Raw genomic sequence first — 21,555 nt, 5'->3', positions numbered from 1 at the left:
AGGGAGAGTGGGAGGAAGACGCAAGAGGGAGGAGATACGGGGATATATGTATATGTATAGCTGATTCACTTTGTTATACAGCAGAAACTAACACACCATTGTAAAGCAATTATACTCCAATAAAGATGTAAAAAAAATGGTTTAGTGAGTGAACAGTCCCTCAAATTGCAGAGACAAGACCCATCCCTGGAAGATTCAAATCATATAAAGTGATTAGACATGTCATATACACATATCAGATCATTAGCATTCAAGTTGTAATCTTGAAATGTACCATCCTTTTAAAGGAGAGATTGGCTTTCTCCTTGGTTTCCCTTACTTACCAGATGTACTACTGCCCCGGTCTGAACTATTGTAGGATCCTCCTGTATTCTGGTCATATGATTGATTGTACGGGATAGTTGGAGGAATTGTGTCATTCGCCCGATAATCTAGACATTTCAGATGGGAAAAAAATTAAATATTTATTTTGGTGCCTCAATCATTTACCAGTGATTAAGCTTTCAAACTATCATGTTGATCACCTGCTAAGATGTACGTAAGTGTTCAGAATGAAAGGTCAAGAACAAATAAAGATCTTTAAACACGTCTCCTTTAAGATTTATAAAATACAAACTCATTGTATCATCTTCTACACATGAACCAGAATGAATCCTACCAGGGACTATTTCTTCTTTTAAAATACTTATAAATTAGCTAAGGCAGAAATCAGATTTGCTTGTCTTCTTATCTTTAAAAATATAGTAACAAAATAATTTTAATAACAAGAAATTGGGAAAATATCACATGTGTGAATCATTTTAAAAAATAAAATAATAAAACATAAAACTGAAACTTGCCAGGAATATTATATCTAATAAAAAATATATGCATGTTAAGAAGATGAAGTATCTCAGTCTCCCACAAATGCTTCTGCTTACTTAGTCAGAGGTGAAAATCCAAATGATAAACTCACCACTGGAATGTACTGAGCAATAATCTGTCAGGCTAGTTGCATTCCAGTGTCTTTATTATAGTTTGACGTACCAAGTCTGTTTATAAGCAGTATAAACAATAAATCAGAGCTCTGAAATACTTGTACAGAGGACTGTCAGACCTTTCCAAAGTCCACAATAAAGCCATATACTATACAGGAATAATATGACAATAGTTTGAATTCCCACTGTAAACTTTACAATTACAGAAACTCTCCTATTCATCTTTGTCAGCCTTTGTTATGAACTCATATATTATGCTAAGTGAAATAAGTCACACAGAGAAAGACAAATATTGTATGATATCACTTACATGTGGAATCTAAAAAATACAACAAGCTAGTGAATATAACAGAAAAGAAACAGACACAGATATAGAGAAAAAACTAGTGGTTACCAGTGGGGAGAGGGAAGGGGAAGGGGCAATATAGGGGTAGGGGACTAACAGTTACAAACTATTATTTATAAAATAAGCTACAAGGACATATTGTACAACACAAGGAAAATAGCCAGTATTTTATAATAACTATAAATGGAGTGTAACCTTTAAAAATTTTGAATGACTATATTGTACACTAATTTATATAATAGTGTACATCAATTATACTTCGAGAAAAAATGGTTAAAAAAATAAATATTCATTGAATTGGTTTATTATACCAATCAAATGTTTCCTTAAACTGGGGAAAAAAAGCAAGATAACTGTATTATTAAATTAAAACATATAACACTAACTTAAATGAAATGTTTGTCTTAAGTTATCTTTTTGCAGTCTGCAACTTTAATAAGTTGTTCCCAACTCAAACCTAAAGAAAAAGAAATCTGTGTTTCCAATTATCTGTAATTAAATGTATTCTTTACCTGGACACTCATACATAATTGCCCTGACCTATTCAAATCAGAGCAATCCCTTTATTTCCAGAGGTCTAACTTTACAAATCACGTTATTAAAGCAGTAGTCTTTACCTAGTCAAATACCTATCTCTTCCAACTCACCCATATTGTAACAGAGGAACATTCCCTTCAGGCCATAAAATATCATTCTGCTGCAACAAGCTAACACTAAGAATTTATTTTAGGTTCTATCGTGACAGACTTCAAATCAGGTTACCCAAAGAAATTTAGGTTCTGAAATCATACATTGCAGCAGTCTTAGTAATCACATGAGGTAGGAGAAATATAACAAATGGAACCACTTCTCCAGTTCAAGTTTAATTTAATTATTTTTCTTCAGTTTGATCAAAAAAGCCATTCGTTTATATGACCATGTAGAAGCAATTATCTTCCATTCTCGAGTGGAAAGAATGGGAGAGTCTATTTATTTAAAATGTGAGGTATTGTGATGGTTGTACATCTGCCTTATGAATAAAAGATTGTCTGTCCTGAGCAATCCCTCACCTAGGATTAAATTTAAATTAATCTCAAACCATTTGAAAATACTTATATATTATTATAAAATCAATATTCCAAGGTTATTGTTGTGCTAATTAACTTTTTGACACTGGAAATTTTGAAACCAAAGAAATAAGAAAACCTTAGTGACCAAAGAAAGATTTCACACACTAGTTCCAGACAAGCTTCGGCATGTAGTGCTGAAGGGTTAAGGACGCCAATACAGAAAAGGATGGGAATAAAGGCAAGTCTCTTCACCTTTGTTCAGTTTGTTTTGCTCCATGATGTTATACTGAATTGGTGCCACTTCTTGTTTCTGCTGTCCGGACGGTTTCCAGTGCTTCTCGCTGGAGTCCCCACTGCCATTGTTCATGTTGTTGCTGAGGTTTGACTGGATGAGCTGGGTGGTGGCATAAGGGGTGGGCTGCCCTGATGGATTGACAAAACGCCCATCCTTCAGATTTGGGCTATTGAAGGTTTTCATCTCATTGATTTTGTTACTAAGGTCCACATCACCATAAACAGTTGACTCAGGGAGCATCAGATTTGTTTGTTTGTTATCCAGTTGGTTGTTATAATTTGCTATACAATCAGCTATGTGCAATGGAGAGGAAAAGGAAAAAGTCATTCTGCATGGTTATTCGTTTTAAATTTCCTTGTAAGTAGCTTTGTGAGTCACAGTAAAACTATTCTATAAAGTATAAATGGGCTTAACTATAATGAATAAAAAGGACCAAATATCCTTATGTCCTTTCTAAAGAACAGAGTCAAATGTTCTTTCTAAAGAAAAATTGAGTGAATGAGAGAGGACACGTAATTTATATGGAGCCTAAATAATTCTGAACTTCTGCTAGTGTTACACAGTTTATAAATAATGCATCCAATTTAAATAATTTTCCTTTAAAAACCCCATTAATGGGAATTGCACTAAAATAATATATACATGAATATCTTTATGTGCCAACTTAAAATTTTCTAGTCTGGAATTACTGAACTATTTGAAGTTACTAGTTAAGCTTATAGGTTAAAAATCCAGACCAAAAAAAAAAAAAAAAAAAAAGAACCCTCTGCCCTCAGATGAAAGAACTTGAGATTTCAATATTTTATAAAATAACTCTACTCAAAAAATATGAGGAACAGAGGTAAAGTGACAGTACATAGTGCTCAGGAGAATTTTATTAGTTTTTTCCCTTGGTTGTGCAGGATAATAATTATCAGGAAAAGGTGTTATGTAATCATTTTTCATGGTTTCATAATGACACCTCAAGAAGTATAAAATGACAATGATGATGGCAAAATGAATCATAGTAGCCAGGGCAATTTATCAAATAACACCTGAAATAATACCTAATGTGTCTAATATTTCAATTTCACTCTAATTTTCCCTTTCTTTAAATATTTGAGAGTTAAATAACTAATATATATATATATATATATATAGGAAATATTCAAAGCCTGTAGCTGAAAATATTCAAACAGCAGGAAGAACTAAAATCATCATTTAAAATTAAAACATTTTTAAAATAAAAAATTAGTTGTTATAATAGTAAAAATACCACTATTTTAATTCATAGTGGCTGCAACATTAACAGGTCACCTTGAGGATTAGTTTTCAACTGGATATCCTAAAAAATGATAAATTAGCATGGTCACTACTAAAGATGTAAAAATGAATATAGTTTTAAGAAAAATCTGCAATTTCTCTATCCTACTGAATTCAACTACCCTGCATTTCAATAACAAATGATCAGGGATCAGGGGTATTTGATCAATCTGGCTTTTAGTGATTCTTATTTCTAATTTCTAGGTATTAAGTTTTATATAATAGTGGTTAAACAATATTTTTAATGGCAATACGGTTTGGCAATCTCGTTTTTCTTTGCTAATCTTTCCATATGAGTAACATCCAACAGAACTCTCTCAGATGATGGACATGCTCTATTCTGCATTGTCTAATATGATAGCCACTAGCCACATGTGGCTACTGAGCACTTGAAATGTGGCTAGTGCAAATGAGGAACTGGATTTTAAATGGTACTTTATTATATTTAAATTTAAGTAGCCACCTGAAGCCAGAGGCTACCACATTAGACAACACAGCTCTACATATTAATTTAAATGGATATTGTCATTTTTTCTTTTATTGGGCTCAGCATAATCTTTCTTTTACTTATAATTATGTGAGCACTTTTTCGCCTAGACAACTAGAATATGGACCTCTAGAGAACATGGACTTGGTCACATGGATATATCATTTCCATATCCATATCCAATGGAGACTATGATTTGTTCTTTAGGGTGCATCACACTTTTTACTTAAATGCCATATTCTATCTCCCTTTTCCTTAACTCCATTTTACTTCTATAGTCATACATTTTGATTCTTTATGATTCTTTTTATATTTCCTATATTGTTAATGAATGTTAAAAGGTTTTTCGTAAGAATTATTTGTAATTTTCTGTTTTTTCCTTTGCATATTGCATATTCTACATCCAAATTTTACTGTCATGTTTTAGCATGAGGTTTTAACAAGCAATTTACCACCCATATTTCTGAACCAAAAAGACACAATACAAAATTAGTATTAGTATACACACCTGCAAAAGATACATATTTCTTGTATCTTAGGATTTACTAGTATACTATAAAAATCTAATTTTGAAATTCAGTTAGCTTTCATTTAAAATTATTTATTACCACCATATAATTATTATTATTATTGTTGCTGCTATTAAAAATTTGGTTCACTCAAACTATACATCTATTGATCTTTTGATCTGCTTTATTCTTAAAATCTTTAAAATAAATACTATAAATAACTACAATTAAAATGATAATTACATACATTCTTATGAAGATGCATACTTTTGTATAATTTCATTTTTCCTTATTTGCTATCTACTCTAGAATTTATATCCTCCATTATCCCTTTGCATACTGAGAAACTTTCTTGGGTGGAGGGTGAGGTGTGGAGATACAGGGATGGAGAAAATATTTGAATCGGCTAGTTTGCTAAACCATGGTTAATATTTCATGAAAATGTTGATTAAATTTCATTTTCAGTTTAAGGAGAAGAAAACAAAAGTTATCTCCTCATGGCTCGTTCCTAACAATGCCAAGCTTGCCTATCAGGCTGTCTCTGTGCCTCTAACCTGGGCGACTATACGTGGTCAGGTTACTGTCGCTGTTTCCGTTGCCTGCTGTGCAACAGTTGATGGAGCACTCATTGTGATTGTTCCCAGTATTAGGCCACGTGTCTGCCAGCCATGGCTGCGTGGCAGGTTCACTGATGTTGAGAAGTCCTGGCCTAAAGAAAAAAATATGTATAAAAGCAAGTTTTATATAAGTAGCAAATGATATTTCCTATTCAGAATTCCAGAAATTCTTCATCTCACTATTCTCACAAATACTTTGGTCAACTATGCTGAAAGATATAATAATTCCTTTTATTTCACAGACAAGGCAACTATAATGCAATGTTCGGAGGCATGTCTCAGTTTATATAGCCATTATGTTGTAAACAGTGAGACAAATATTGTACCATTTGTAATGCTCTACTCTGCCTTCAGTCACAGTGGCTAAACACCAAACATGGAATCTAAAAAATGTGGATACTTATATTTTGTAGTGTTTTAGTAGCGTAAAGAATATTCTCGTTAAGACAGTTTGCATTTCTTAATTTTTGACCCATTAAAAAATAATGATCCTTCTCACAACTTCATTAAAAAATGGAACAAGCTTCTTTACTGAGATAAAGGATGCTTCACAGTAAGCACATTTGCATATTTTTCTTCAAAACCATGTTTCAGAGACAGTGAGTTTGGGGCTCTGTGACATTTTGCAGAGAGCCTCATCAGTGTTTCAGTGCACAGTTCTGTAAGCTTGTCAACATTTTCTGATGGTGACAATGTAAGATGCCATAAATCCTATATAAACAAAGGAAAGCTACTGAATTAAATCTGGTAAAACGATGTCCACTGTAAGAAATATTAGTGTTCATGTTTTTTTTTTTTTTTGCACGACAGATGTTAATCCTCTTTCACTGTGCATTGGGAATGCAAAGTACATCAGCAGTTATTAATGGCAGCCCTGGACCACCAGTGCCAGAGACACAGACTGAAGTCCAGAAATGGAAATCCTGAGGTCCTTTTCCAATACTGACTCCATTTGATAATCCAGCAAAAGAGGTGATGATGTACTGTCAGATCCACAATAAACAGACTGGCACTACAGAGTCTGAAAAGATTTTCTTCATGGTTTCATTTTCTTTGCTAAAGTGCAATAACCACACTTTCATTTACCTGGGAAGCGAGAAACTGACATTTCACTCACCATGGTTCCTATGCTGGCATACACAGAATCAACCGAGGAAAATTTCTATGCAAATGATGGTTATTTGAGGGATAATTCACTTCAAATGAAAAATATGGATTTATAAGTTATATATCTGTATACGTATATATATGTATATATGTGTGTATACATATATCTGTAATAATAATGTTTACCCTTGGTTTACAATGTGTGAGGCATTGTTCTGACCTTTATATGTATTAACTCATTTAATCTTTCTAATAATCTACAGAGTAGTTACTATTATTATTCAGATTTTAAAGATTAGGAAACTGAGATACCTGAGAAATGTTAAGAAACTTGTGCATGGGTGCACAAAGTGAGTGTGTGGCAGATCTGGGATTCAAATCCAAGTAGTCTGTCTGTAGAATCCACACTCTAAGCCGGAATACTATAAACACATATACTGGAGAGTGCTGAAATGTCCTAAAACCCTCAAACATTCTTAATAAAAGGAAGATTGGGGTAATGTCTGAAGTCTAAACATTCAGAATAATGCTGTTAAAGATGAATAAATTTACTATTAAAATTGTTGATAAAAATATGCTTTGAAGAGCAATGTTGCTGACCTGTTAAAATGTAAAACATTTAAATGCAAGCTGTATCACAGATATCTGGAGCTTTTGAAATCCATGTTGGTTATAGAAATTCTGCATCTAGTAGTCTTTTTTTTTTTTTTTTTTTTTTTTTTTCGGTACTCGGGCCTCTCACTGTTGTGGCCTCTCCCATTGTGGAGAACAGTCTCCGGACGCACAGGCTCAGCGGCCATGGCTCACGGGCCCAGCCGCTCCGCGGCATGTGGGATCTTCCCGGACCGGGCACGAACCTGTGTCCCCTGCATCGGCAGGCGGACTCTCAACCACTGCGCCACCAGGGAAGCCCTCTAGTAGTCTTTAGCTTTCCTTATTTTCTCTTGAACTTAAAGTGTGTTATCACTTTTTAAATTATTAAAAATAAATCTCCATATTTGATACTGTAGAAATATTATAGGATCTTTGAAGTACGGGTCAAGCCTGTCTTACATGTTTCAAAAGGAATAGACAATATTTTTATGCTACGATTCCCTCAGAAAAACACTTTTAAAAGTGAACGTTTTGATATCATCAGAGGCTGAAAGAAATTTTCATATGTATGGGAGCTTTCCAACAGGAAGTAGGATTAACAATTCACATCCTAGCTTTCAGTTCAGACTTGTGTTTGGAATGCTAATTATCTAGGGAAGAAGGTTGAGTCATGATTACTGGCCCATAATGAATCTTAAAATGCCATGGGTGTATTTCAGAGAACTCTGAGGAAGTCAAGGTCATATGTAGCTACGCTGGTAAGGGTGTTAGGGTCTTTAAAAACTAACAATCTCTCAAGCTATCTTTATGCATTTAAGATGATCTAGTGTTATGAGACAGATTTAGCTGCCCCAAAATAAGAAATGAAGCAGAAACAAAACACAGTGCTGGTTATAGTGATTAATATATGTCAGAAATATTATATAATGTTACCATATTTTATATATATAAAAATGCAACCATATTATACATATATATCCATATAATATGTCAGTTGTTATATTTTCATGCTAATATATGTGAGTTTTGCCTATTTTTTCCTTGTCTTCAAAAAGATATTATCAGGGAAAGGAAGAGAGTAGGGCTCTCAAAAACCATATTTAACTACTAGCTTATATTAAGGGGATAGTTTTTTGTCACAAAGGAAAAGAGGACAAATGCACTTAAATAATTATGTGGCAATTACCTTCAATTCCTCTGCTCTTGTTACTCCAGATATTCCAATCACTCACTCCAAAAACAAACAAACAAACAAACAAACAATCCTATTTGAACTCCTAAACCACAAAATAAAATACTAATACTAAAGGGTCCAGGGGCTGGGGAAAGTAGTGAAGGGGCCTAGCAGCAAGGGTTGCCTATAGGCTGTCTCCTCTTTCTTTTGATAGCTTGAAAGAATTCTGAAGCCCAGAAAGAGGCAAGGGATAGAGCTGAGAGTGGTCGGTCCTTCAAAGAGAAGCAAGGCCTGAACTCTTTCTTTCTTACCTCCCACTGCCAGGAAATGTGCTATTGGCATTCTCGACCTGGTTAGCCTGACTTTCCTATGCTTTTCTTCAGGCTTTCTCTGCTGTTTCCTGGTTTCTGCTGTGGTTTGGATTTCAACTAGGTTTTCTTTGTTTGGAAGAGGAGATCGAGATGTGTGAGGTAAGGAAAACAAGTGAATAGAAACAGCCACTTAATATCCATGATCTGCCACTGGATTACACTGCAGATCCTTCCCCCTTTTTAAGTTGAGAAGAGGTCTCTTTGCTTACCGCCATCCTCATTTCCCCTTTTATGTGAAGAGCAAAATTCACAGTTTTGAGAACAAGCAGAGCTCTCAGGTTCTCCTTTTCTCTCAACCTTCTCTTTTATCAGAGGAAAATGTCCAGGGCCCCAAATTTTCTCTCATCAAGGACTGAACTCAAGTCTTCTGACATTTGTTTACTCAATAACTCATCCCTTCCTTCTTTAGATACTTTTTGTGGATATCTTTCAAAGATCAATAATTCATATATTGAATTTATGGATATAATCCAATAAATTACATTTATTGCATTACAAAAATTCATGCATTTAATTATTGATTAATAAATCAGTAGCCTCTAACTCCAGGATCTCACCTTTTATTGTGGGAAACAATCATTTAAGCCAGGAGTTAGAAAACTATTTCTATAAAGGATTAGAGGGCAACCATTTTAGGCTTCGTGGGACATATATTTTCTGTTTCAACTACTTGACTCTGCCATTGTGGTGGGAAAGCAGTCATAGACAATATGTAAACAAATGAGTCTGGCTGTATTTTAAGAAGTCTTTATTTACAAAAACAGGTGTCAGACCAAATTCAGACCAAGAGCCATAATTTGCTGACCCTCTGATATAAACAAAAGATAATTGCATTACCTTTTATTAGGTGCTTAACTGTGGTATTTATACAGCACAGAGCTCATGGAGGATACAGCAGGTGAACCTCAGCCAACTAACAAGGGGAGGGGGGACACATTACAGGCTGATGTAATAAGTGCATAGAAGAGAATGCAATATTGGTGATTGGCAGGTGGGTTGACACAGTGGGTTGTAGGGGGTGGCACACAGAGATACGAGGAGGGCTACAGGGCCCTAGAGGTTGTGGGTTTCACATGCTCTGCCCAATTTGGACTTGCTATTTTAAATATGGTGTGTTCTTGGGCTTCCCTGGTGGCGCAGTAGTTGAGAGTCCGCCTGCTGATGCAGGGGACACGGGTTCGTGCCCCGGTCCGGGAAGATCCCACATGCTGCAAAGCGGCTGGGCCCGTGAGCCATGGCCAATGAGCCTGAGCGTCCGGAGCCTGTGCTCCACAATGGGAGAGGCCACAACAGTGAGAGGCCCACGTACCGCATAAAAAAAATATATATATATATATATATATATATATATATATATATATATATATATATATAGTGTGTTGTACTGAAACTGGGATCTTCAGAAGCTCAGAGACATGATCCATATGCATTTCAAAATTTCATTCTGTCTCCAATGGGCAAAGGGAATTAACAGGAAATAGTTCTAATGAAGGTAGATGAAGGCAGGACTGCTGGGAGCATTTTTAACAGATTAGACAAGGGACAAAAAGAGCTTGAAGTGAAACAATACAGCGATAGTGAAGGGAGAAGAAGGCAGGATCAACCAAATGCAGTGATCGATGCAGGAAAGAGGACGACTTGACATTTTGACTTAGGTGTCATTAACCAGATGAGTCGCGTGATACAGTGAGGGCTTACAGAGTCTGAGATGCCTGAGGGAATCCAATGTTTAAGGGATGGCATCAGAGAAGTGAGTACAAGAGTCTGACTCATTGTTCATTCTCTTACCACACTGGATCATGGAACACACACACACACAACACACATACACAGAACACACACACACATACACACACACACCCACTCACAAATGGCTAGAAAATGAGACCTCTTCCTAATGCATTCCTGATGCTCTTACCCTGTTCTAGTTTTTCCAAAGCACTCACCAACTGCTTCTACTATAGAGTTGACTTTTTAAAAAATGTTTATTATTAATCTTCTATCTCCCCTACTAAATGTAACGTTCAGAAGGACAGGAACTTTTCTTGACTTTGCTCCCTGACGCATCCCAGGCAACTAGAACACTGCCTGTCACATTGTAGGTATTCAATAAATAGGTTGGATGAATAAATAAATTTTAAATTGTGTATATAACTGTCATTTTGAGCACTAACTCTAAGATCTTTATTTAACTGTTGCCTCTATAACATTCCAGCATTTTTTGTCATTTTATTTGGTAAAAAGATCATTTCTATTGGGTATTTAAAATAAATCCATTTCACTGTTATACTATTTTTACATTCAGAAGGTTAATTCTGTATGACGATTTAGCGAGCTTTCCAAATGGAACTTTGTAATTTTTCAGTCCTGCTGAAGAAACTAGCATTTGGTACCGAGAGATCCTTGTCATCATTTCCTCCTTGATAACTTGGTCTACCTAGGTTGAAAATTCCTTTACAGCAGAAACTAGACATATTCTATATGTGTGTGCATGTGCATGTGTGAGAGAGAAAGCACATCTGTGCACGTGCTCATGCACAGAGGCTGGTGCAGAACCCATAGAAGATGCTCAATAAACATTTTCATAAGATCTGATTAATGAGAAAGCTGAAGTCTACTGTCATGAATATACACATGTAGAGAGGTGGTTATATCATCAGGTTCCGGATTTATCCACAAGAGAATGTTCTTATGCCAGAGACTGTTTCATGAATGTCTGGGGTATGATTTAGACAGAATTGCCCTGGATGCAAAAACATGCCCTGGTTTAATTCCTGAATCAAGTGGATTTATTCCTTACGAAGACCTCCTTCGCTTTGGGGTCTTTCAGCGGCTGACTTTGTTTCACAGGTATGAAAACAGGAAGCTAGCAGCAGTACCCAGGAAAGAAAAGAGCAGTGCTAATTGTCAAATTTGTACAGCATTTGCTAAAGATGGTCAACATTGTTTTCACCACTCTTTCTTATTTTTATCTTTTCCAGTTGCAATCACATTATCTAACTATACAAAGCAGGACACTCAATAAGTTAACTGAATTTGAATTAGAAAATGGTTTTGGTCAAAAGGTTTTTTTTCTTACACCTTAAGCTAGATGTTACTGTTTTTGAAAAGAAAAAATTATCATAGAAAATCCTGAAGCTTGACTCATGTAACTTATACCTTCTTTCAGCCCCTTTCAGACACCTGTCACATGAATTTGTGATTTCTCTGTGAATATATTAAAGTTCACTGAATAATAATTACCAAAAAATCATAAATGTAGGATTGAGGTTCATTTTAATGAGAGGAAAAAAAAAAAAAACTTCCGTGTTAACAAGCTACCTAGATCCTCCTTTTATTTCAACATATTTCCCGGCAAATGGAGACTGAACTATGTTGAATTCATAACAAGAACAAACAAACAGACATAAACTACAACAACTTATGAGCCAATGCTGTGTTCAGCAGGTTTCCAAATTAACATTTTTTCTTTGATAGTATCTGTTAACTAGCTATATTTCTTAATCTTCATAAATGCCATCGCTTAATTACTTTAACTCCTTTTAATCATCTGCTAAATCAGCAAGTCTGTCTTTCCCGGTTAAAGTGCTCCCTCTGGTGTTCACTGACTAAGATGCAACAGCTCCAATCAAGTGCATTTGTACGTAAACAAGCTTGGCTCCACAGCACAACAGAATGGAGTATTTTCGAAATATTTAAACAAATTTCACCTTTAAGTTAAACCTTTTAAGCAAAGAAAGTGATGTCATCGATGAAGACAAGAAGAAATACCTGGAATTCCCCTGAGAATCTACAAAACAAGCAGGATAGTTACCTCCCTCCACTGCTCACAGCTTCGCCTCCTCTCTGATAAGTTACTGGAATGTTACCAAAAAAAAGGAACAATTAATAGACATGTTTGTGTTTATATATCAAAAGTTATGACATTCATGAGCATATTTCTAGAATTGCATGTTTTCTTCCTTTCTACTTAGAAGCATTGCAAAAATTCATCACAGGAAATAGCAGATTTCCAATTCAACTAGTATTTTTTTAAGATGGTACAGCATTAGATATAAGTTATTTTTATTTTCTTTATGTGCCAACAAGGTCGAAAACTAAGCAGAAGCCAACTTCAGTTCACTCTTATTAACTATAACTATTACACGTTTGTACATTCACATTCTCATAGATTCCGATTTTGAATTTATTATTTTCATGTAATTTCATGATTTTATGTAAGTGGAATCTTAAATTTGGGAAGAAAAAAACCTACCAGACCATTTCCCCAGAAATATGAGTACCAGTAAGACAAAGATAAACGTTAAAATAAACCTTCTTTCTCTCCACACACAAAGATGTATGCCAAGTTGTGACTAGTAATGAATGCGACCTAGTTTTTACTGTGGCTTGTGAAAACCCTTCTCAATATATTTTCATCAGACATGTATACATAGTGAAAATATATTTTAATGCTCTTGAAAGCATTCTCGGCTTAATAAATTATGGGTATAAAATTTAGCCATAACAGAAAAAGATTTGCACATAGTCAGGCAAGGGGTTAAGGATATTAGCATTTCTGTAAATACAGACCCATTTTCTAAGAAGAAGTATGCTTCTAAAAGCTGCCAAATTCTGCTACTTAGAAGAACTCCAAACTGGGAGTCTGTTAAGGAGAGATAAGTGCTCCCAGTGATTATAATAACTGGATTAAAACCGAGGAGGAAAGGCTACAGGTACATCTTTTACTAAAGGTGAATCGAAGGAAGAGGACCCACTTTGAAAGAAACTGAATGGAATGGAATCTTAGTACTCGGACTTAAGGAAAATGACAAGTTTTATCTTTCACATGTGCTGGATATTTTGGTTACCTTTAAGAATGTTGATTGTACAGATAGAGAATTGTAAGGGAGAGAAATTTTTGTTTGAAAACCCGAAAGCTTAAGTTAAGGGAAAAAAAGGCACTGCCAAGTCTGAAATAATCAATGTGATCATTAGCATGTTAAATCATGCTGAGGGTAGAAACAGTGTGTCTATCTAATGAAACACATGCAAACAAGGCTAAGATGCAATGCGGAGTCACGAATAAGTAATGGCATTGAAGGAATGACAAGCAACACCAACCATTTCTACTTCAAGTGCATGCCTGGCATGAGTAAATGAAGTACTGTCTTCCATTGTAAGTCCTTTCCCCCCAGCTTACTGCAGAAAATGAAATCAAAACAGAAACACAATAGTACAACACATGCCAAACTAACGAAGAATAGGAGGGGGGTAAGCGCAAATATATACCTGTTGGTGTGAAGGTAAAAGACGGGACTGAAAAATCAAAACAAAATATAAACCAGTTATTAAGCTGAAGAGAGAAAGGGAACATATCACATTAGTATAAATCAAGCAGACAGCTGAACATAAAACAAATGTAAATAACTAGGCCAGTAGTTCTGACACGCTGATATATGAATAAAACCAAATCTGAAGTTAAAAAAGAAACTTGTCTCTGAGGTACCATTTTGAAGGGTCTGATGTTCTAGGATGGGTGGGGGTGGGGATTGTGCTGGGTTAGCCTGCAAATGACCCCTGCATTTAGTAATGGAGATTTAGCTCATGGCTTTAGTACAAACAGGAGGCCTCTACTATTAATCATTTCCAAACATTGGATAATGGGTTCTTAAACAAGTATTATCAGGGTCTTATGTAAACCTTATCTAGAAATCTTAAAGTAAATGCTTATTAAAGTGGGCTAACTAATAGGTGCATTTAAGTATTCATCATCGAAAGAGAGACAGAGGGAAGGAGACAGAGAGAAAGATAGAAAGATGAAAAGAGAAAGAAAGAAAGAGAGAGAGGGAGGGAGGGAGGAGGGGGAAGAGAAAGAAAGAAAGAAAGAAAGAGAAAGAAAGAGGAAAAAAGGAAGAAAGAGATGGAAAGAGGGAGGAAGAAAGGAAGGCAGCAAGCAAAGAAAGAACTGGAACAAAAAACCCATAAAACTGAATTGTTTCATTGCCAAGAAATGTCTGATACTTGTCATATAAACAGTGTAATGCTACATTTTTATCATGATAGAAATTTGTGAATGGACAGGAAAAATGGGGAGTTTTAAACTTTAACTTCTCTATTATAGTTTACATTTAGAAGCTTTCTAGAAGTAGGCTGAGCATTTTTTTTAATACCACACCAAAAGCTAAACAATAGAACAATAATGCCCCTCTGAACACCTTCACTCTGCAGTTATAAATCTTAATCCAATCAATAATGCCTGAAATTGAACTGCAGACCTCAAAAGTAGCAGCCTTGCCTCCGCCACTTTTCCTATCTTCTCTCATTCCTGGGTGTTGGATAACACCACAGCTATTTCCATGTCATTTCATAGAGGGAGAGGCTGATTTTTTTTCCAAGCTCTTCATGTTAATTTAAAGTAAACACTGCTCTGGTAAAGAAAGCAAGGAAATCTACATTACTTCCTTGTAGACTAAAATTTGCTTTTAAGAAATCCTTAATACACACAAACTAGAATATTGATTACTTATCACGGATCAAAAAGCTGCCAAAAATGTATATTCCACTTCATATTTGAATGTCTCCAAGAAAGTTACTCGAAGATTAGAGCACCGGGGCTGCAAATTCAAATGCTGTAGCATCCTTTACAACTGTCACTTCTTACCAAACCATTTTATTTCTGAGCATACTAGGAAGAACAAAAACAAAACCCTCAATGCTGGGGATCCAGTTTATACACTGGGCTTCCTTTGCTGCACAGCAGTCTCTGTCTTAGGAATTCTATTGTGTTTTCTTTCAGTCGGGTCTTTTCAGAGAGTCAATGTAATTTTGCTACAATCAAAAATTCAGAGCCATAGTAACTAGTCCTCATAAAAAATAATAAAGAGATACATTTGAAAGTAAAGCTACTCAAGCAAGAATGCAGTGCCTGAACATTAATTTTCAATCAAAAGGACACAGGCAAAAAATGAACGGTCCCTGTCAGTATTCCTAGCCAACTGCTAACCTCAGTTTAAGGAATTGAAGAAGAGATGAAAAGAGTTCTGTCTAAAAGACATTTTTACAGCTTGTACACCAAAGGACAACTTAATTCTCAAAGCTTCCAGTAATAAAATAAACTCCCACTACGTGGATGTATGTGGACAAGGGGTACGAGCAGAGGGCACATCTCCAGATAAATGTAGGGGGGAAATGTTAAAAATGCTCACTATTACCTCAAGTCACACTCTGGTTTGATGGTTTATAGGTCAACAGGCTATTGATTTCTTTAAAATATTTCACTTCCTTTTTTCTTAGAATTACCAGCATTGTTTCGGGCATAGACAATTTAAGATTTCAGGATGCACTTTTTAAAACTGCATACAACCAGAATTATGAAAAAGTGCTAACACGGCAAAGTGAGGAAAACAGAATCAAATGCTCACCAATTACATTTGTAATTATGTTCTATGATTTCTGCTTAAACACAAGCTAGTTAAAAGGACAATGATATTAGTTTCACAGGTTTTGCAGAAAGAGCACATAGGCATTTGCCAGCATGCTTAAAGTACATTAGTAAAGGAAAAGAAACATTTCCGAAGGGAAGAGGGTTTCATGTCACATATTTAGATTTCAAGGCAAGAGAGAGCATTCAATTGTTACAACTACACAGCTATCATACTTTATGGCAATAAAAGTACAGGATTCCTGGGGAATTCAGGAGACTCTACGTCTAGATGTTAATTAGTCACTTTTCTTCATTCAGATGGGATTTCAAACACACAACTCCCAACAGCCTGCCCCTGCCCGGCTTCACAACACACTGACACCCACAAACCCCTTCTCTGCCTTGTTTCTCAGTCAAAGGTTTTATGTGATAATATGTGTGCCTGATATTGATCTACTTTGTATACGTAAGGAGCACCCAGTCTCTTTGCAGTAACCTCCCAGCCCTCATTTTCCATTTCACAGGCAGGGATACTGACATTTTGCTTTATCTCTGCATAGGACAGATATCTGAAAAAAAAACATATTTAAGGATGATAACACTAAGGTGAACGTATGTACATGAAGAGATTGCTATGGAGCCATGGACAGGAGGCACATTCATGGATTTCCACAGTGTGGGTGATGAATTTGTGTTGACTCTTGCCAAGACCCCTTGGGACCAAGGGCACAAATATTTTAGACTGTTGTCCCCGACTGTTTTACAAGCGTACAGGGATATTCAGTAGAACGTTTCATTGAGAAAAGGTCTAGCTAACACTAACAAATTCTGCCTTTGCCATATCATTGATCAGAGAAATGACTTGGCCAAGCCATGTAGGAAATGTTCACATAGGAAACATGTAGACAATTTTTTTTAAAGGGTGGTGATGGTGCAGGGGGGTATGTGTTTACTGGTCATCCTCTTTAGATTTGCTTTGCAGCAAAAGTGTTATCTTAGACTTACGTATGGACCCTATAACTAGGGTGAATGTATAATTTGCCATCCAAAAACTAGGACAATTTTAAGAGCCAAAGGAACACAGTAAATAATTTAGTTGGACTAAAGACATAAATTGGGACGGTGGCCTGAAAACTGGGACATACAATCACCCTGCCTTAGAGCCCAGATCTGATGCCCAGAGTTGATGAAGCTATTTTAGGAGGGAAAGGCAAAAGGATTATCTATCTGAGCAACCTCATAAAAAAATATAAAATACAAACCACCAATCTACAGACTTCGAGAATATGTGGTAAAAGTGTCTGTGAAATCCTTAGAATCTTTGGCTCATCCATAAAATTGTAAACAATTGCAGCCAAATAAACGTTCTCTTCTAAACTGTAAACACATTTTTAACAAATCATCATCACCCATTAACAGTCTATACATATTCAGCTCTGCAACTTTAAATTTAACAATAAAAAAGTACTAAACCTCCTCTCTCTGAAAACTGAAGCACATTTATTAAGAAACTATTTTATAAATAATCAGAAATAATCGGAAATATCATTATTTATAAATAATATCTTTAGCTTTACAAAGGGCAACAACACCCCCTTTAAAGTTGTGTGACAGTCCAAAGCTTGTATTTATAATTCCTGTGACAAGGAGATTAAAAATTTTTCTCCAGAATATAAAGTAATAAAGTAATTCCCTAAGAGAACAAAGGAATGGTATCATAACGAAGTGTAGACCTACCCTGGTGAAATATATTTTAAAGGAACTGGGCCTGAAACTGATAAGCCTATTTGTAGTACTGATACTCAAGAGGAGGTTATACCTAGATATTGCAATAGAATAAAAGCGCTTTTGAAAATCTTTATATATTAAAATAATTTAATATAGGATATGCATAATCATGAATAACTTGGAGTCACAGATTAAAATGAAGAGTTATGTAAACAGAGTAAAATACGGAAAACTTCGGAAAGCTAATACCTTTTCTGATACCCGCATAAGTACTAGTCAGCCCATTTCTCTTCTTCCGGTGTCGGTAGAGCCAGATGCTGAAAACCATAAGGATGATCCAACAGGCTGCGCCAATTCCTGCGATGAATGCTGGCTGCTTCACAACGTCTGAGATCTGCTGAGCAAGGCTGACTTGGTCCTCAGGTGACACGGGGTTTCCATGAGAATCTGAAATGCCGTATTTGGGTTAATTTGGGTGTAAAACTCAATGAGACAATGAAAAAAAATTGTGTGTGTGTGTGTGTGTGTGTGTGTGTATCTCCCCTCCTCCCACCCTTGAATAGTCTAAGACGGTTAACTACCTCAGAAACACACTGTTTGAAACTATGTTTAGAAGGGTCTATAAAAATTCAGAATCATTAATAAAAAACCAATGAAAAAGTAAAATCATGTTACTATTGAAAGAACTATGAAAAATCTTTCTTTTAAAATAATAACCATGGCCAGCAATAGCTATAAGAACGTTCATTAAATATGGGCAAGAGGGCCTCCCTGGTGGCGCAGTGGTTGAGAGTCCACCTGCCGATGCAGGGGACACGGGTTCGTGCCCTGGTCCGGGAAGATCCCACATGCTGCAGAGCAGCTGGGCCCATGAGCCATGGCCACTGAGCCTACATGTCCCGAGCCTGTGCTCTGCAACAGGAGAGGCCACAACAGTGAGAGGCCCACGTACTGCAAAAAATAAATAAACAAATAAATAAAAATAAATAAAATATTGTGTTAAAAAAAATATATATATGGGCAAGAATTATCAAGTGTTATGAATAGTCAAAAAGTCTCCCGTTTTCTGTCAGCTATTTTGATTCAAGAATTAAAAACTGATAGAATTTATGGCTATTCTCGGAGCAACGAAGCCCATGTGCCACAACTACTGAGCCCGCGTGCCACAACTACTGAAGCCTGTGCATTTGACTCTGAAAATGTTCTGCTAACACCACCTGCTTTAAAGTAGAAACATTTGTTTCAGTCCAAAACTCTATTTTTTCCAAGAAAAATAATTGGTTTAACTCATTAGTTATGAATAACATTTCTCAAACAGAAAAATATGCTTACTGATTATTTTTTCTTATTAAGTGACATTGCATTCTGTTAAGACACTGGCAGGTAAAATAAGTAGCATTCAATGGCTAAGGAAACAGTCTTAGGAAAATAGCACCCCTTTCTATGTAAAAAGGCTAAATTGCTACTCATGTTGTGCATGCGTGTGCTTTTTATTTGCTTTTTTCTTGAACAGAATTCCAGATTTCATTCTATGGCGGGTCAAGTCTGAAACACCTATTTTCACAAGCAGTTGCTGTCACCTGCCTTCAACTGTTTGTTGACTGAAAGTTTTATTTCATGTTCCAGACTCTTTTATCTATGGTTATCCTACGAGCACTTCATCCTCTGAAAGTTCACCAAGCTGACTCTTCTTTTTATTTCTACTACACCCTTTGTATCTGCTAGGTTTATAGATTTCATGGCTATTTGTGCAAGGTTAAGTTGAGTAGCTTCAGATTTTATGGAGACAGCCAAGAGAGGTTCCATGCAGGCGACCAGATGGGCTTAACAGAATAAAGTGTGGTGTGACTAATGAATTAATTAAAATGGCCTCTCTGTACCTCAGTCTTTGTCTCACTGCAGCTGAGACTATATTAAGATATGGAAAATTGGAACACATCTATAATTTCAAGAAAACCAATTTGACCCTTAAACCCCATGATTTAAATCTTAAATAAATAAAATTACACATGGTCCTTTTTCTAATTCATATTTGAAAACCCAGTACTGAAAGTCATATATTATACAAAATAAGTAAATGACATGACAATGTATAAGGTCATCACCATGTAACTTTTAATTTCAGTTTTAATAAGTTAATACTGACTTTTCACAAAACTAGGCAACTATTTGAGTAAGAAGATCTATGTTCAGACTATTTTCCCCCATACCTTAGATAATGTTGTAACAGATGCATCAAGCAATTTTTAAACATAGTTTTCAGTATTGCCTAAAAATTTTGGAATAAATGAACCAGAAATAAACCATGAAGCTCTTTTTGCTTAAAAGTTGTGTATATTATAATCTCTGTTGAAAAAAAAAAGTGCTAGTTGTAAAAGATAATCCAAAAATCAAATTCTGGCCAATGGCTGTGGCAGAAGCAGCAAGCTCTCCACTAAAGACTTGAATGGTACTCTCATAGCATAGAGTTGTTGGCTGGTAGCTCCCTAGCCAGTTACTTGATTTGGCAGTGTTGCCATTCATCTGTTTGGAATCATAAGACCAAGTTCTGTGTAACAGTGATGTGCACCATTTCCAGACATGTGCCATTTAAACCCTCCTCCACACTATGTGTTTCTTTTCTTCCTTTCTTCTGGCCCAGGGTCAACCTTGGAAGCCCCATTTTAAAGAAGTGATGCCTCATCAGCCTGTGACCCTCCATAGCTACAACCATTGGACTTCAGGTAGACTTTATTATATTACACTGCAGAAGTTCTGCAATGTTATCTGTTACAGTAGGTAGCAATCTTAACACTGAAACATCAATAGCTGTTTCCAAATTGAATGCAAAGTTCATTACATACAGCAACAAAGTTTATTCACAGTGGAATGCTTCTTAATTTTGTTCTGAAATAATTTCTAAGATGTCATCAATATTATCAGCATGCAACAGTACTATATACTTATTTGCGATATATAAAGATTCATGTATCTGATTCATTTTCATAATTTAGCAACTGGCATGAAATATTACTAATGCTTAACTTCTGATGTGAAAGGAACAAAGTTGACTATATACTTCTTCATATCTTAATTTAAATGTCACCTCTTAATATCTGACCCTTTTCTCTCCCCTTTCCATGTATAATTTTGTTGCTGTTTTTTTGTTGTTTGTTTCAGATTTTACTGGTAACCAATAAATTTGAATTTTATGTTCATGCCACATTGTCTATCATGAAGTGTGGTAACTAATGCTTCTGTAAGGTTTTTGTGTTTCTTTTTTATTCATCTAACCACTTTTGAAGCACACATTGCATTTTTAACTTTCTAAGTAATTAGCATATGTCATATTCCACTGCTCTTTTACATCTCAATCTCTCTTTTGTTATCAAAAGCAATACAATTTTTTTTTTAAAGAAGATGTTGGGGATAGGAGTTTATTAATTAATTTATTTATTTTTGCTGTGTTGGGTCTTCGTTTCTGTGTGAGGGCTTTCTCTAGTTGTGGCAAGCGGGAGCCACTCTTCATCACGGTGCATGGGCCTCTCACTACCGCAGCCTCTCTTGTTGCGGAGCACAGGCTCCAGACGTGCAGGCTCAGTAGTTGTGGCTCAC

General features: G+C 35.7%; 1 protein-coding gene across 1 annotated transcript in view; it reads right to left on the bottom strand.

The window, feature by feature from the left end:
• The window catches only part of ROBO1 (roundabout guidance receptor 1), a 402,854-nt gene that overhangs the window by 45,548 nt on the left and 335,751 nt on the right, over positions 1-21,555 (bottom strand). Inside the window, exons 17-22 of the mRNA XM_082624948.1 lie at positions 18,211-18,408; positions 14,100-14,126; positions 12,643-12,685; positions 5,520-5,674; positions 2,625-2,960; positions 324-431 (exon numbers count right to left, since the gene is read on the bottom strand). Of these exons, the coding sequence (XP_082481074.1) occupies positions 324-431; positions 2,625-2,960; positions 5,520-5,674; positions 12,643-12,685; positions 14,100-14,126; positions 18,211-18,408 (867 nt within the window). The remainder of the gene's footprint in view (positions 1-323; positions 432-2,624; positions 2,961-5,519; positions 5,675-12,642; positions 12,686-14,099; positions 14,127-18,210; positions 18,409-21,555) is intronic.

The sequence above is a fragment of the Mesoplodon mirus genome (assembly GCF_964341445.2).
Source record: "Mesoplodon mirus genome assembly, chromosome: 6".
NCBI lineage: Eukaryota > Metazoa > Chordata > Mammalia > Artiodactyla > Ziphiidae > Mesoplodon > Mesoplodon mirus.
This window is presented reverse-complemented; position numbering and strand designations above follow the sequence as displayed.